This window comes from Xyrauchen texanus, chromosome 24, assembly GCF_025860055.1.
Source record: "Xyrauchen texanus isolate HMW12.3.18 chromosome 24, RBS_HiC_50CHRs, whole genome shotgun sequence".
Taxonomy (NCBI): domain Eukaryota; kingdom Metazoa; phylum Chordata; class Actinopteri; order Cypriniformes; family Catostomidae; genus Xyrauchen; species Xyrauchen texanus.
The window spans coordinates 32,236,662-32,254,134 of NC_068299.1; the positions used below are offsets into that span (position 1 = coordinate 32,236,662).

The 17,473-nt window shown below is 37.7% G+C and overlaps 1 protein-coding gene across 2 annotated transcripts; it reads right to left on the bottom strand.

Annotated features, from left to right (window-relative positions):
- Positions 1-771: 771 nt before the first annotated feature.
- On the bottom strand, positions 772-4,457 carry LOC127618227 (transmembrane protein 229B-like). 2 transcript variants are annotated; one of them, XM_052090569.1, is made up of 2 exons: positions 4,340-4,457; positions 772-2,258 (listed from the first exon to the last, which is right to left on the bottom strand). In XM_052090569.1, the coding sequence occupies exons 1-2, from the start codon at positions 4,386-4,388 to the stop codon at positions 1,768-1,770; spliced, it is 540 nt and encodes a 179-aa protein (XP_051946529.1). In that variant the 5' UTR covers positions 4,389-4,457; the 3' UTR covers positions 772-1,767. The 2 variants fall into 2 exon arrangements, with proteins under 2 accessions (XP_051946529.1, XP_051946530.1); XM_052090570.1 differs by having other exon boundaries at positions 772-2,255; positions 4,340-4,451.
- Between the last annotated feature and the right edge of the window lie 13,016 nt (positions 4,458-17,473).

Here is a 17,473-nt window from a genome sequence, read left to right on the forward strand (position 1 = left end):
GACACCAAACCTAAACCTAACCATTTGTGGAGAAAAATTTAAACTTAGAGGGAAAAATGGAATCTCCAAATCACTCTTGTCACTGATTATGCAAGTGCAATTACTTCCTGGTTTCAACACAGGATCTGATGCCAGCTCTCAAACACTGCTGATGCAATGCAATTCCAGTTGCATCACAGGGGAACATAAACCCACTGTAGCTGATGCACAAATGTCTGATAAAACATGGCGCTTGTTGGTGAGTCGGCATAACGTGGCTGATCTTTGGGTATTGGAACTCTCAGAAACAACATGCCTACATTCCAAAGTGTAAAATGTTAAATCCCTCTCGATCAATGTATAATATCTTTATTATTTCATCAATCCAATCTTAAAATCGTACATAAGAGCACTTGTAGTGTAAGGTTACGCAATATACCAATACGAAAAAGGTACAGGGATACATTACCATTTCACTAAATTCAGTACATGAGGACAATGTGTTCCATTTGAGCCCAGTGTTACATAAAGAGTAAAAGCCCAAGTAAAATTATTTAATAAGCACTATTTGGCATATTTCCCTGCAGCAAAGAGCAGATTTGACGAGCATGAATGTCCAGTCTGGTTTTTGTTGGTTTTATACTGCTCTAGCAGGTGGCATGATGCTTACAAATAGTTTTATATATAAATATATATATATATATATATATATATATATATATATATATATATATATATATATATATGAAATATGACATACTTTGCATAAAGAAGAAACAAAAAGATTTTCCTTTCACCACGGAGACTATTTATCTGTTTCCTGAAGGCAACAATACACTTCTACTGAAGAATGAACTGGTGTGATGCCATTTCAAACAAAATCCGCTGTTTTTGAGTATGTTGCGGTGGTTGTCTGCCCATTAACATCTGTCTGTACACCTTATGTGTATTTTTTTTCACAAAATGTATCTAGAAATATAATAATATAATATAATCGTGGGTAACCGGTGCATATTAATGCCATGCTTAACATGTTAGCATTAGCGGCTTTAATGCAGAATGTCATACTCTGCATATATCTTCTATATATCATCTAATGGTTAAAATATCTTCTTTTTCTGATCTCATGTGGATTGTTTTCAAAGAATGAGCCATGTAGTCACTGAAAACACATAAAAGTAAGATTTTTAATGTCACATTGATTTATATTTTACATGTCTGTTAACAGGACAGCATGCGTTTCATACTGTATTTAAATGCTTCTCTAAACACAGGCGGTGTCCAAATGTTCATAAATCGTATACCGTTGCTAGACTGTTTTGACCCTCTTTCTAGCACAGAGCGAAGAACGAAGAAAAACTTTGCAGTGAGTGTATCTGAGCCTTAAGATATCATTTTAGTGTCAATACAGAAGTACCAGAGCAGGTTTTAAAGCTAAATAGAGGTGATGTGGAACCTTGTGTAGTGTGTCCAGTGTTTCATATTTATAGTGTTAGTGGCAGTCTACATGCAAATTACACACACACACACATATATATATATATATATGTGTGTGTGTATATATATATATATATATATATATATATATTAGTAATTTGTTTAAGTTTAACATCCCAACTGAACAAATGTGCTTTCATCTACTATTGCAGCCTTTATCACATACCATAGCACATCTTATATAATTAAAACACAATCACAATACAAACACAAAATTATTATCATTTTTCAGTCCAATAGATGACTCTGTACATAGGCTGTGAGAGAATAGGTAATGTTATCTAACTATGTTCATAACTTATCTAGACGTATCTTCAAAGTGTTCCTGATAACATGTTTTTCAGCTATAAGTCCCGCCAGGGCCCAGGGAAGGGCATACTCAAGCGTTATCAGACCCATGAAGTTATACCTGAATTCTGAGTAGTCCCATGGACAGGCCCTGAACAGCCTCAATAGAAACCCCCAGCTAAACTCCCATAGGTAAATGAAGAGGGCATATACAATCAGCCTGACAGGTAGGGGGCAGTGTTTGTTCTGTAGCTTGGCACTTAGACCTTCCATGACGAATATGGCCGAGCTGTAGATAAGAAGTGCCCAAAGGCTCGTATGGCCTGCAAGTCTTTGGTCATGGGTGTAGTATAAGTCCCAGGCTGCTGTGAACACCACCTCACATAGACAGCCATGCAAGCCATAAATGTACAGTCGGGAAAGAGGTGAGAGGGAAGAGAGTGCATTCTGTTCTGAGAAATCAGCTGGGGCCTCTGCATCAACACCAGTGTCTGCTATAGGCAAACAAAAGAGTATTTTGTTAAAACAAGTGTACTTACCTTTCTATTTTTTGTTCTTTATTTTATATTTTTATTGATTTGACTTTGTAATATTAACCAGTAAGTAAATGTTTGATAAGCTTAAAGTTTAGAGGAGGTGCTCCTTTCTTTGGCAAGGCTGTAGAACATAAATTAATAAAGAACACTACTCTTATCTTCTCATTTACTGTATGCATCTATCAACTATGAGCAGTAGTTCCTTCACAATATCTTTACCATCTGTTACAGTAATTAATCATTAATCGAAGTTTTACTACATGTCCAAACCGTCTTAACAATACAGGAAAAACAAAACTATGGTAATAAAAGTACTGTAGTTATTAACAATACAATTAACCATGGTTCATTTGTGGTACATGTAACTGGTTAAAAAAACAAAAACATGGTTATTCACACAAATAAAATGGTTACTAAAATCATACTACAGGTTTACTACAGTAAAATCATGGTAATTTTTCATAAGGGCTTGATTTCTGGTGGAAACCATGATTTTAAGAATCATACTACCACAAATTAACCATGGTGTTATTAGGAAAACTCTTTTTAAAAAAATAATAATTTAGGGGTATTATTCCCATGGTTTTACCAAAAAATGTCATGGTTTAAATATGGTTACTGCAGTAAAACCACAGTAGATTTTGCGGTTACTATGGTTTTACTACAAACACCACAGTTGAACTATGGTTACTGTAGTAACACCATGGTTCATTTTCATAAGGACTGGATAAAGCTATTGCAAGGTAAACCAAATCAATTGCAAGGAAATGCAAATTTATTTGTGAAAGAATGCAAAACTATTTAAAAAACTAAATTCCCTCCCTGTCCTCTATGGGGTTCCATAATAATTGGGATATACTGTATAATATAGTTCTTATTATATAAATTTAATATTGCACAATTTCTTTGAGCTATTTATTTATTTATTTTATTTTTGCTTATTGCATTATTAGCTTAGCTACGTTCCATCTCGGTTAGAATTCTGCCTTTGTATATTGCATATCTCTCAGTGATTTAGAATAAGTCATCAAAACCTTGCTTCTCTGATCAACAGTTAACTAGTATAAAGATGCTCATTGACCCCCACCCATGGGTTTGACTTTACTTTGCTTAAATTATTTTACATTTACTATGCATGCATCAACAGTGTGAAAATCTTGTTAAGGGGAAAGCTTTTCTAACGTGTAAAAAAAAATAGTAGGCTACAGATAAAGCCTGAGATAACATGAGCACATACACATGCAAACAGGTCACATTCTGAGCAATAAACACATCTGCTCATCAACATAGCACATGAAAGGCAGATAAGAATCTTCAGTTTTCTGTATGAGTCTGCGGAGTCAGATAACTGTTAACAAGTAATGCACTCTTGCTTGTGTTTCTTACACTTGTTCCCCATACAGTATGTCATGTCAGATGTTATGCTAGCATCAGCAGTAGTACAGTGGCATTTTAGGCTATATCCAACAAACCCACTTATATTTTTCATATTACATGTCTCACTTGAATCTGATGTCAATCACAGCATTCTTTGGTCAGTTATTTATTTATTATTATTACTACATAGTAACTGTCGTCCCAGGCAAAATAAATTAATAAATTTGTATCCCTCCTCTGACTCTTTCTTCTCACATTATATTTTAATTAAAAAAAAATATTTCATGTCCATTCATTTTATTTATTTGTTAAATAGATGTATAATGAGCTGGATAATGTACAGTCAGTCGTAATCTTAAAATAAACCTCTTCACAGAGGTTGTGCTTGGAGTCCTGATTATTCTGTCATTGTAATAGTGACCATCTTAGTTGCATGTTTAATCTGTCTGTTTTATCAATGAACAATAACAAGACAGTTCTATCTATAATAAAATGTGTGTACATGGGTGCTAGGCCCATTTAAATAGACTAAGTTGCACATGTGCACTTCACATGTTACTGTCATTCTAATCACCTTGCCTATTATGCATTCAATCATCAGCCTTGCACATGTCTACTCAAAATAAATTGTTTATTGGAAACAATTAACCACCTTAACTCACCATTACTCTTAGGGCCCTGCCTTCTCACCAGCAACTTTTTAGACATCATATCCAGCTTGTCCAACTCAATAGCCACAGCAACTTCTATGCCATTTCCCTGTTAGTGCTTAAGTTCTCTAGACCTGATAGCGCAATGGCTAAATATTAAGCCAGTGCTATCAGTGACATCCCTACTTTGTACAGAAATAAAGAGGCTAAAGGGCGGGACACTAAGCATATTACTTCTTAGAGTATATGAAATAGAGACATAAAAAGACAAATTGTGTATTGATATTTGTGCATATTTTTGTGCCCAAGGGGTTTGCATTGGGCTGGAATGATCTGGAACAATTAAAAAAGATAAAAATCACATTTCAGCTTTTAAACCCTCAAAAAATGGCCCCATTCACTTCCATTGTAAGTGCCTCACTGTCACCTCATTTTTAGCTTTTTTTTAAGAAAAGGAGGGACAAGTCGTAACATTTGTTTATGCGGTAATCAATATAATGCCATAAATGCTGATGATTGAGCTTGACTTGTATTGATCCTTGAATATTCCTTTAAAAATATGGCCTCTGGCTTCCTCGCCAGCATACCACCATGTTGCATTAACCTCATAGGCTTACCTTGGTAGAAGGGCTCTGGCCAAACTTCATTGAAATTAATTTGTTTGTCATGTTTTCTGTTCCCTTCACTTGAGGAGTGCCTTTTATATGCTCTATGGTCGCTGCCTATGCAGAGCATGTTAAATGCACTTATGAGGTTCCATTTCAATTGAGATAGTAAAGCAACTGTCTATGTTGGCAGTAGACAGCAAAGCTGCTCACTAAGTTTTGGAAGTTCTCATCTCCATACTACATACTTTTCTTTTTTTTTTATCCTGTCAAAATTCCATATAAACAATTTTGTGTGATGGGCTAATGATACAAAGTAGCTTTTACCCAAAATAGGATGCAGTCAAGGACATCAGTATGAAAAACAGCTTTGGATTCATGGAGGGGAAGGCACTTTCCTCCAAGACAAACAAAAGCTGTCATGGCGCCATTATTAAATCTATCATGTTTACTTTTCTCTACATAGTAATAAAAAGTCAAATGACTGATCTGTGGGGAACAGAGTCCAGTGGAAAATATTTCTGGCTCTTGCACATGCAATCACAAAAACAGAATTAAAAAAGTGGTAGGGGAGTAATTAAACTTAACACATTCTGAAAGGTGTGAATAACCACACAGTCATGCCATTCAGCTTGAAACTACATATATTGTGTTTTTACATTAGTCTCACAGAAAGTTTGTTATTGTTGTACTTCTTTAGCAGCAGACTTCCTGACTTCTTAAGAAGTCACACTTTTGTTCACGTTATTCTAGTTATAGATTCTTTCTTAAAAGCAATTGATGGTGGTGCACTATGCAATACATGATATGGCATGATCAGACAGTTTAAATCCCTATAAATGTTTCTGGTTAATTCTATGGAATGCTCAGTGTTGGTAAAGATTGTACAGTACAGTTAAGAAAGACATTTAGAAAGAAAGAAATAAATTAAAGCTGCAAGCAGCGATGAATGAGCCCTCGCACCCTGGTGCACATTGGGGCTGCTGTGCCAAGGGAATGTCACTAATTTTTTAACACTTAAATGTTGTTAAGAGTGTATCACAGTGTAAAACATGTCATTTCCTGCTGCCAGTACGTGGCGCTATGACTATAACTGAATATTGGCATATAGGAGTGTTGAGGCCGGGACTATTATCAAACTGGGGAAGATTGGACTTTGTATGTATGAGATATAACAACTTCCTGTTTCATGGCAAAACATTGAACTTTGTCAGATCGTCATGGCCACACCGTGCAGTGAAAACTCAAAAGCTTTACAATTTAGCATTGCAGAGGCCTTTAGATTAGAATAACCAAATATGAAGTATATCTCTGGGAGGATTTAGTTAAAGTACGAGGCCTGGAGCAAAAACTGAGCAAAAATTAAAGAGAAAAATCTAAAATACTTTTAGACATGGGTCCAAGATACATTTTTGTAGGTATTGGCATGTTACACTTGTACCGATTTTCATACGTGTAGATGAAATGTAGCATAAAGCGCACAGTTGAAAGTTTGTAGGTGGCGCTATCAAGCCATTTTGCTACACCTAATTCTGAAACCCACATCAGATTATTTTTTCCACCTCTGAAGCGTGCAAAGTTTCATGTGTTTTCAAGTATGTTTAGGCCCTCAAAAATGCGATTAGGTAAAAGAATACGGAATAATAATAAATGGAACAGATACAATAGGGTCATCGCACCTCGGTGCTTGGGCCCTAATAAATGAAGGACTGGAGAAAGAAATAAAGAACCCACTGTGTCAAAACACTTACAGCTTGGTCTGTTCCTCAAATGTGACAGTCAGCACTCAAAATCGTGCTGCTACAGCCAAATTGTTTTGCATACTTATAATCAATGATAACTATTGTCCCACATGGTCTGAAGATCATTTGAACTAAATTTGGTGACAGCTAGACAACATCTGGAGGACACATTATCGATGATGCCTGCCAGATTTAGTTTCAGTCCACCATAGTGTAGTGGTTGTTCCTCTGCGTTGTGTTATTTTTATTCTATGATATGTTTAGTAAACAATTTTCCACACAAATCTGGTCGTGCCTAAGGTGATTTAATTATAGCACCTGTGTGATAAAACACAAACAGACATTCATCGTTATCTGCAACATATTCTCTTGCCTCTCCTCTCTAATAGCTTTGCAGGAAAGAGCGTACAAAATGCACACACTTTACAAAATAATAGTAATATGCATTCAAACATCTCAATCTCATATACAAATAATTCAGCATTACAGTGTTTCTTAGATACCAATTAACATACCTGTGTGATAAAACACATACAGACATTCATCATTATCTACAACATATTCTCCTGCCTGTTAACCACAAAATACATTTTGATTACACCAGATAGTCAATTACAAAACACACAATGAATGCAATAAACATTATATTAATAAACTAGAGTATATATTTAGCGTTCGTACAAAATAACAAAATATATATAATTATACACATATTTTATATATATATATATATAATTTATCAATTTATATTTATCTATATATCTATCTATCTCTCTCTCTCTCTCTATATATATAGAGAGAGAGATAGATACATAGATATATATATATATATATAAAATTTATATCTATCTATATATATTTATTAATTAACCGAAATGTTAGCCGTTTAGCCACAAACACGACTCGTGTAACACACACCACGCCGTCATCTCACACAGTACACTATTCACCCGTTTACAGCACTCAAATAAACTTTAACAAATTGACAACGCGAACTAACGGTTAACTACAACATCACATGGAATACTTTTTCACATTTGCTCATTTTAACATGAAATCAACGGCTATAAAACAATTTAACATGCGAAGAAGGGAGCTCAAGAAATCGTACCTCTCCTCTCTAATAGCTTTGCAGGAAAGAGGACGAACTCTGATTTCGCTGCTATTTTAAACTCTCACCTACGTATGACGTCAGCCGACGTGCATACAGAGATCATTACCTTTCATAAGAGCACGCAAAAGTCTTTCAAAATAAAACACACCAAATTAAATAATAATAATTAAAAAAGAATAACAAAATAAAATAACAAAAATAGGCTAATTTATAATCTGGTGTAACAACATATCCCTGCTACATCCACCCCCACTGTTTTACACCAGATTATGAAGTACATACAAAGTCATAGCAAATTAACAATGTCACCATTTCTGAAATCACTTTAGATCCCTTCAGTTCTAAACTATCTCTTTTGAGATTAAGGTATCCCAGGGGTAGCGAATCCCCAAAATACCCATAGAAAACTATGCCTTTTACATAGTTCTACTTATGACATCAACAATGTACCTGTAAATTACATCACTCACAAAACGTGATTAGGAAAAACAAAAAAAAAAAACAAAGAAATAAATTGTTAATCCACCCTTTAACCAACCTTTTTGTTCTTTCTAATTTAACGGTTTAAATGTCATGAATTACATATACTCTCTGTGTAGACATTGTCTGTATAAGTCTGTTAACTGGCTTGATGAGTCTCCCAAATCTTGACCTAAAACCATTTTGTATACCAGAGACTCTTTCATTCCTCTGATCTTGCACACTTGACATTGTCATAGGAGTTTCTGCAACACTTGAAGTACACTTATCAGCTTCAAAATCACACTTATCACTTAGAACTGCTGATACAGAAAAATCATCAGAAACCAATGAACATACAGACAAAGTAGAGCCGGGTAAGTTGTCTGAATTGGTCTTACACACAGGCATTCCGTCTGTCTCAGTGTCACATTCCACAAGCATGTCACCAACTGCATCACTCTGATCAGCATTAGAGCACTCCACAGACTTTATTTTTGTTACGTCTGTCGCAGCATTAAGATCAGACACCCAGCGAGAGATTCGATCATCGCTCTTGAGTTTGATCATCTCCGTCACATGATACACAGACGGTGGAATCTTCAACATCATCAACATCACTACCATCATTCCAAGCTGGTACCGGTAGGAAATTGACAGGCATCAATAGATTACTGTGTACCATCTTGGTACGACCTGTCCCAGGATTCCTTATCTGGTAAGTGTTCAGTGTGCCCCTTTTTCCCACAACAACATACACCACATTTTCCCATCGGTCCGCTAACTTCTTTTTCCCGCGTTCACCCTTATTCGCAAGGAGTACTCGGTCACCCAACTCAAGAGAATGCCCTTTACCCTTTCGATCATAATACTCTGCTTGTTTGGCTTGCCGTCGTTTTGCATGTTCTTGTGTGATTACCATTGCTTCCCTCAAGTCTTTCTCAAGAGACTGAACATACTTGTGAACATTAATGGTCTCACTATTCAACAAAACATTTTCAAACAGAATATCCACAGGTAATCTTGGTGTTCGGCCGAACATCAAGAAAAATGGTGAAAACCCAGTGGTCTCATGTCTTGTACAATTGTACGCCAAGTTAAGTGTGTTTAACATCTGCGGCCACTTGACTTTAGATCTTGGAGGCAGCGAACGAATCATATCACCCAGTGTACGATTGAATCTCTCAGTTTGTCCGTTACCCATGGGATGATATGGGGTTGTGTGTGATTTTCCCACACCCGACAATTTCAACAGCTCACCGATAAGGGAGCTCTCAAAGTTTGCACCCCTGTCAGAATGTATTCGACCCGGAAACCCATAAATACAGAAAAACTTGTTCCACAAGACACGTGCAACAGCTTCCGCAGTCTGGTTTAGACACATATAAGCACAAGCAAGCTTTGTGAAATGGTCAGTGACCACTAACACATCTATCGTTTTGTTGTTGGAATCCTCCGCTGACCAAAAGTCAATACACACCATTTCAAGAGGGGCACTTGTTTGAATCGATACGAGCGGAGCCCTTGCCTCTGGATCAGGCCTCTTACTCAAAATACACCTCTTACACTCATTGACATATGTCTTTATATCCACCTCCATAGATTCCCAGAAAAACCGCTGCCTAGCCAACCATAGTGTGCGATGCTGACCCTGATGACCAGCATTATCATGCACCCCCTTCAGAACAGTACCTCGAAGAGCTGTTGGCACCACAAACTGGTAATTCTTTTTCTTAGACACAGGATTCTTAGAAACTCTGTACAAAACACCCAACCTTAAGGTAAGTTTACCCCATTGGCGTAGTATTTTCACCGTTCTTTTAGACTCAAACACTTTTTCTCTGCGAGACGGACGTCTTCCTCGCTCCACAAAGACCTTTACCAAGCACAGGATCCTGACTCTGCTTTTCCAGCAATTCATCATGGGTAAGGCTACAGAGCTCACTCTGCTCTATGTCCGTCAAACTCTTTAAGTGCTGAACATACAACATACTTCTAATGGCTGCACCATGTTCCCAGTTATGGTGAGAATGAAGAACAGCAGACAAATCTTGGTGAGAGACTTTCCCAGAAAGGTAAGTGGACCCAACATATACATTTGTACCTACATTAGTAGGCTCTGATAGCCCATCCACCGCTTTGCCATCAGGACGTTCACACGAAAGATGGAACATGTCCTGCACCTGCTCAACAGCAACGGACTCGGCCTCATGCAGCAAAATATCATAAGGTGTCCTCGTCAGTCTGTGCAAAATTCTCGAAGTCGCAAATGGTTCCCTGCTTAATGCATCTGCCACAACATTTTTCGGCCCAGGGATATACTGAATATCAAAATCATAAGGCGCCAGCTTCGCTACCCACCCTTGTTCACATGCATCCAGCTTGGGCTTTGTGAGAATGTACTTAAGTTGGTTATTATCAGTCCACACAGTAAACCTGTGTCCCCGCAGCCAGTGGCTGAATTTATCACAAATAGCCCACTTCATCGACAAAAGCTCAAGTCTGTGTGCTGGGTATTTCGACTGCGCATGATTTAAAGACTTTGACGCGAAGGCAATAGGTCTTGCCACAGTACATCCCTCCTGAACCTGCGACAAAACGGCTCCAAGCCCTCTAGTGGAGGCATCCACAGACAACAGAAACGGCTTCGAAAAATCTGGGTGTGCAAGCAAAACCCGATTCACCAAAGCAGACTTTAAACTCTCCAGAGCCGCTCTGCAGTCATCAGTCCAATCCGTTGGAGAAAATGTACGACTTCTCTTCAGTCGTTTCACACCTCTCCCCAGTCTAGGTCTTTTCTGTCCTGTCAAAAGCTGAAACAGGGGTTTAGCCACCATAGAACAATTTTCTATGAAATGTTGGTAGTACACCACCATACCTAGAAAGGACCTGATTTTACTTGCTGATGGAGTAACACAATCACTCTCCATCAACTCTCTCTCAGACATGCTCACAATGGTATCAATTTTTGCTGGATCACTGGCCACCCCCTCTTCAGACACAATATGACCTAAAAATTTTACAGACTTCCTCAAAATCCTACATTTTGAGGGAGACAATTTCAAATTGTGGCCTTTAAGACGCTGAAACACCATCTCAAGCCTGTCCAAGCTCTCTTCTTCAGTCTTCCCGAAAACCAATAAATCATCTAAATAACAAAGAAGGCTCAAGAAGTTCTGGTCACCAAACACAGTCAGCATCATTCTCATAAATGTTGCTGGGCTGTTGCACAGTCCCTGGGGTAATCGGTTATATTCATGGAGCCCCAGTGGTGAACAGAACGCTGTGAACTTCCTGTCATCTTCGTGCAATGGGATGTTATAGTACCCAGAAGTCAGATCCATGGTACTAAAGTATGCATTCCCACCCATTGCTGCAAGCACATCCGCTTGGTGAGGAAGAGGATGAGCATCCTTCACTGTGCGTGCATTCAACCATCGGAAATCAGTGCATACTCTTAAGTCACCATTTTTCTTCCACACTAAAACCAATGGTGACGCAAACTCACTGCTTGACTTCTTTATAATTTCCTTGTCCTCCATTTCATCTAAAGTCTCTTTCAACTTCAAGTAATGGGCAGGAGAGAGACGGCGGTATGGGAGACGAAAGGGTCTGTCATCTGTAACTCCGATACGATGACAAAATCCCTTTGCTTCGCCACAGTCCAAACTGTGCCTGGAAAACACAAACTCATATTTTTCAACTAGGTCAACAAGCTTGTTTTGCCAAAAGGGAGACACTTCACAATCCCTGACATTCAGATTGCTCAGCCCCAGGTCATCCAACCTGCTGTCACCTACCGAACTTGCCCCAGATGTAGAGTCTCTCACAGTTAGGCTACCACACGACCTGTCAATGTACTGCACCTGCATTTTGACAAACCACCCTGTCCGTTGTTTGTTCAAGGTCCTCCAAAGCCACGCAAGGATACACATCCGCCACCTTCACATTTTTCCTCAACACAATTTCTGCGTTTGTCGGGTTGATCATCTTTACTGGCAGCCAACCATCGCCCCACAAAGGTGAAACAACACTCCCAACTAGCACATTCCGATGCACGCAACGTGAAGTACTTGGTTCGATGACTACTGTGCTCCCTACAGACAATATTGACCCTAGAGGCAAACGACCCCAAACCAGTGTTCACTCATAGGCTGAAGTGTCACAGCTGACCTCAGTCTCAGAGTACCCACCCTGTCAGGAATCGAATCACCCCTCCATCTCTCTATACTCGAAAGCATGTGTAAAAATTGGCTATTTTCAGATTGTATAGCAGAGTCAGGTCTATTTAACACCCTCCAAACTTGGTCTTTATGCTTCATCTGACTTATTAGAGGTTTCAGGACATTCGTGCCGAGTATGATTGGGTCCTTTTGACCCCTCACAATCAAAACTGGAACATTAAAACTGACCCCGTAAACTTCAAGTTTCAGATTGCATACACCATCCGGAGTAGTTTGTTTTCCACCGCAACCCACCAAGACAATATCTGAAGAACTCAGGATATCCTGATCCAGTACCCCAGCATCTCTGAGTTGAGGAATTATGTCCGCGCTCAGAGTGGTTGCCATGGAACCACTGTCCAACATCCCCTGAAGCTCAACATTGTCCTGTAGTAACACACTTGCATAAAACAAACTGTTACTTTGCTTAACTTGCATGGTGTTCTGAAAAATTACCGTTTTTGTTTTGCCAATACTCACAGAAAAAGGAATAAACTGACTCAAGATCAGTCTCAGAGGAATTACTACACAGCCCCACCTCGTCCTCTGCCCGAAGGGAGCTGTTTAGTTTCCCTGAAACATTACGTTGTCTTGCTGACCGAAGCCCACCCTGGATGTAGTTCTGTTACTATCACAGTTGTAGCTCACGTGTCCAGCTGCAAAACACTTGAAACACAAGTTATACATTTTACAATGAGCAGTCGTGCTGTGCTCACTGCTTTGACACACTCTGCATTTGCCCGTTTGTTTAGGCCAGGGGCCCCGCATAGACGGAGTGTTGCACACTAATGCTTTCTCCAACAAATACAATACTTTGTCTAATGCATTCTCTTCAGTTACGCCTGCACTCTGTTCAGACTTAGGTGAGATAGTCACATCAACTTCTGGCTCTGCGACAGCAGCGGTAAATTGTTTGACAGCTTGTTTTTATAACTTCCGTTCTCTTAACAACTCATCAAGCTGCTCTTGTACCTCAGATGCAGCCCATGACTGTACAGGTTTACTCTTGAAAACAAAAGCTAACTCTTTGTCAGGACAGTAGCGAATGAACATAACTGCTACCTCTTTGCTCCTGTAATCCAGAGTTCTACCTTCCAGTCTTAAACTTTACTCAGCTACATCTGCTGCCTTGTTTAGTCTTATCCAATAATCCCAAGCGCTTTCTCTGGGATATGGTCTCACAGAATAGAAGTCAGCCAACGGAATACCCGAACTGCTCTGGTCCCCGAAGTGCTGCTTCAAAACAGAAAATACAGAGTCAACAGTAGGAGTTGTTGAACCATTGCGCAGCCATACTCTCATGACATCCTTGGCCCGCCCCATAACTGTTCATTATCTCCTCAACCATTTCACAATCGGTCACCTCTAGTTTGTTCAAATACACCCTCATCATATCTTCCCATTCCATGATTGAGTATTTGTCTGAACTATCTCCTCTAAAGTGTGGTGGTGCCGCCACCTCAGCTTTCAGGATCAAGTTCATTTTTGATGCATCAATCACAGTAGTATTCAACTGATCAGTCACATGACCACTGACACCTTCTTGGAACTTCTTAGCTTTAGAAATGTTTGGAAATTCAGGCCTCATCATGCTTTCTCTAATTGATTGGCCAATCTCAATACCAATTTGTTTAATGAGGTTATTCATTTGACCAGACATTTCTGACTCCTGAGGAGCATACTCATAGTTACTGGCTGCAGCGATTGGACTACCACACATTTGAACTCTGTCATCGGCGGAAAGACCAACTGTTCTACCCCGGCCTGTACTACAGTACTCAAGATCCTCAAACATCTTTGTTTTGTCAGGCATATTCAAAAAACTGCCCCGCCCTCTACCAGCTATAAATGTATTGTCCCTCCCCAAATTGCTTTAAGCAGCCATTTTCCCTCAGGTGTCAGAATACACTCAAAACACAAAAATATCAACAAACCAAATCAATGTTAAACAACCAGTATTTTAACTCCGAAAAGGAAAAAAAAATTATTGTCCTTAAACCTCATATAAAGATGCAGTTCACTTTTGTCTCAGTCTTTTGATGATGCTAAGTACCTTCACCCACACAGTTCAGTCAAATCAGGTCAGTTGGTGACATTCCTCGATGATCCACCAAGCTGCTTGCTTGATCCCACTTGGCAACAACTCACCAGTCTAACAGTCTGTACATCTATTGCCCACCTGCGTCTTCAGTGTTGAACTCGCACACCACAATTCCTCAGCAGTCACTTCCTAGGAACAGGTCAAACTGTCAGACATCCGAACGCCACCAAAGAACCAGCAAAAGATGACTTAAAATCCCGTCTCTCCTCCAGCTCCCTTCTGCGCCAGTCAAACTCCAAGTCAGCAATCCCGGCGGTCAACAACGATCAACCATTCGATGGGTCACAGCACCAGTTTTGTAGTGGTTGTTCCTCTGCGTTGTTATTTTTATTCTATGATATGTTTAGTAAACAATTTTCCACACAAATCTGGTCGTGCCAAAGGTGATTTAATTATAGCACCTGTGTGATAAAACACATAAACAGACATTCATCGTTATCTGCAACATATTCTCTTGCCTCTCCTTTCTAATAGCTTTGCAGGAAAGAGCGTACAAAATGCACACACTTTACAACACACATGTACAATATATGTAATAATAGTAGTAGTATATAAAAAAATAATAGTAATATGCATTCAAACATCTCAATCTCATATACAAATAATTCAGCATTACAGTGTTTCTTAGATGCTAATTAACATACCTGTGTGATAAAACACATAAACAGACATTCATCGTTATCTGCAACATATTCTCTTGCCTCTCCTCTCTAATAGCTTTGCAGGAAAGAGCGTACAAAATGCACACACTTTACAACACACATGTACAATATATGTAATAATAGTAGTAGTATATAAAAAAATAATAGTAATATGCATTCAAACATCTCAATCTCATATACAAATAATTCAGCATTACAGCGTTTCTTAGATGCCAATTAACGTACCTGTGTGATAAAACACATAAACAGACATTCATCGTTATCTGCAACATATTCTCTTGCCTGTTAACCACAAAATACATTTTGATTACACCAGATAGTCAATTACAAAACACACATATGATATGCAATAAACATTATATTAATAAACTAGAGTATATATTTAGTGTATGTACAAAATATACAAAATATATATATATATATACATATATATATATATATGTATATATATATATATGTATATGTATATGTGTATATATATATATATATATATATATATATATATATATATATATATATATATATATGTGTATATGTATATATGTATATATGTATATATATATATATATATATATATATATATATATATATATATATATATATATATATATATATACATACATACACATATATGTAAATAATTTATCAATTTATATATATCAATTTATTTATCAATTTATTTATATATATCAATTTATTTATATATATAAATTGAATTTACTGAATTTACAAATAAATTAACATTTCGGTTAATTAATATATATATATATATATATATATATATATATATATATATATATATATATATATATATATATATATATATATATATATATATATATATATTAATTAACCGAAATGTGAGCCGCTTAGCCACAAACACGTGTTACACACACACCACGCCGTCATCTCACACAGTACACTATTCACCCGTTAACAGCACTCAAATAAACTTTAACAAATTGACAACGCGAACTAACGGTTAACTACAACATCACATGGAATACTTTTTCACATTTGCTCATTTTAACATGAAATGAACGGCTATAAAACAATTTAACATGCGATGAAGGGAGCTCTAAAAAATCGTACCTCTCCTCTCTAATAGCTTTGCAGAAAAAAGGACGAACTCTGATTTCGCTGCCATTTTAATCTCTCACCTACGTATGACGTCAGCCGACATGCATACAGAGATCATTACCTTTCATAAGAGCACGCAAAAGTCTTTCAAAATAAAAGACCCCAAAACAAATAATAATAATTAAAAAAGAATAACAAAATAAAATAACTAAAATAATTTATAATCTGGTGTAACAACATATCCCTGCTACATCAGCATTGCGAAGATTTACAATAATAGTTACAATTATTGATAGCCAATATAGCCAACCTTGAAGAAATTAGTATTGTTGTATTCTGCATGACACCATGACCTGGAAATTACAAGGTTACAAAATACGTTTTCTTCCTTTCTGAATAGTAGATGGTGCTGTCACCAAACTTAGCACAAATGCTTGGATCATAATTTCATTATGTCATACCATGTTTTATGTCAATTGGACAAAGCGTTTTACGATTTATCCAGTGTTTGTGTAGAAAGTCATATTCACTGTTCAGGCACACAATACGAGAGAGAGCGAAAGTGAGAGAGAGATATACATTAATGAATTGGCAAAACTACTAGAAGATGATCTACAGCTGAACTATATTAACCTTAACAAAACTAAAATACTAACGTTCTATAAAAGAGCCATATGTCAGGGAAAGAGACCCAATTTCACCCTTTGTTTGACCAAAGTTGAACATGCCACAAAATGCAGTTATCTCGGGTTGAAATTAAGTGCAACTGGAAACCTCAGTTTGACCATCTATACAATTGAAATACCAATTAGAATCTGGCTCAAAATATTCCAATCAGTTACAAAACCCATTGCATTAAAGTCCCCGTGAACCGGAAGTTGCAAACGACTTTTCTCCATTGTTGTGACGTATTTCTGAGAGAAACGGAATACTAAATGAGGCAAAATAGTGGGCGTGGCTTTTTTTTCCAACTAGCACCTGATTGGATCTAAAAAAGTAGGTGTTTCATTCAGAAATGGAGGCAGATCTTAACGCAAGTTTACAATCGGTTGTTGAGGATTACTCGCCGCCTGAAACACCGCCAGCAGTCCCCTTCCTGCAGCAGGAGGAGGAAGATGAAGAAGAACAGGAACACACGGAGGATAATTTCGATCACGGGG

Excerpts from the sequence above, each read along its gene's own strand:
- LOC127618227 (XM_052090569.1), bottom strand. The coding sequence starts at position 4,388 with ATGATGTCTAAAAAGTTGCTGGTGAGAAGGCAGGGCCCTAAGAGTAAT. Across the intron at positions 2,259-4,339 it reads GCAGGGCCCTAAGAGTAATG|CAGACACTGGTGTTGATGCA; the intron begins GTGAGTTAAGGT and ends GTTTGCCTATAG.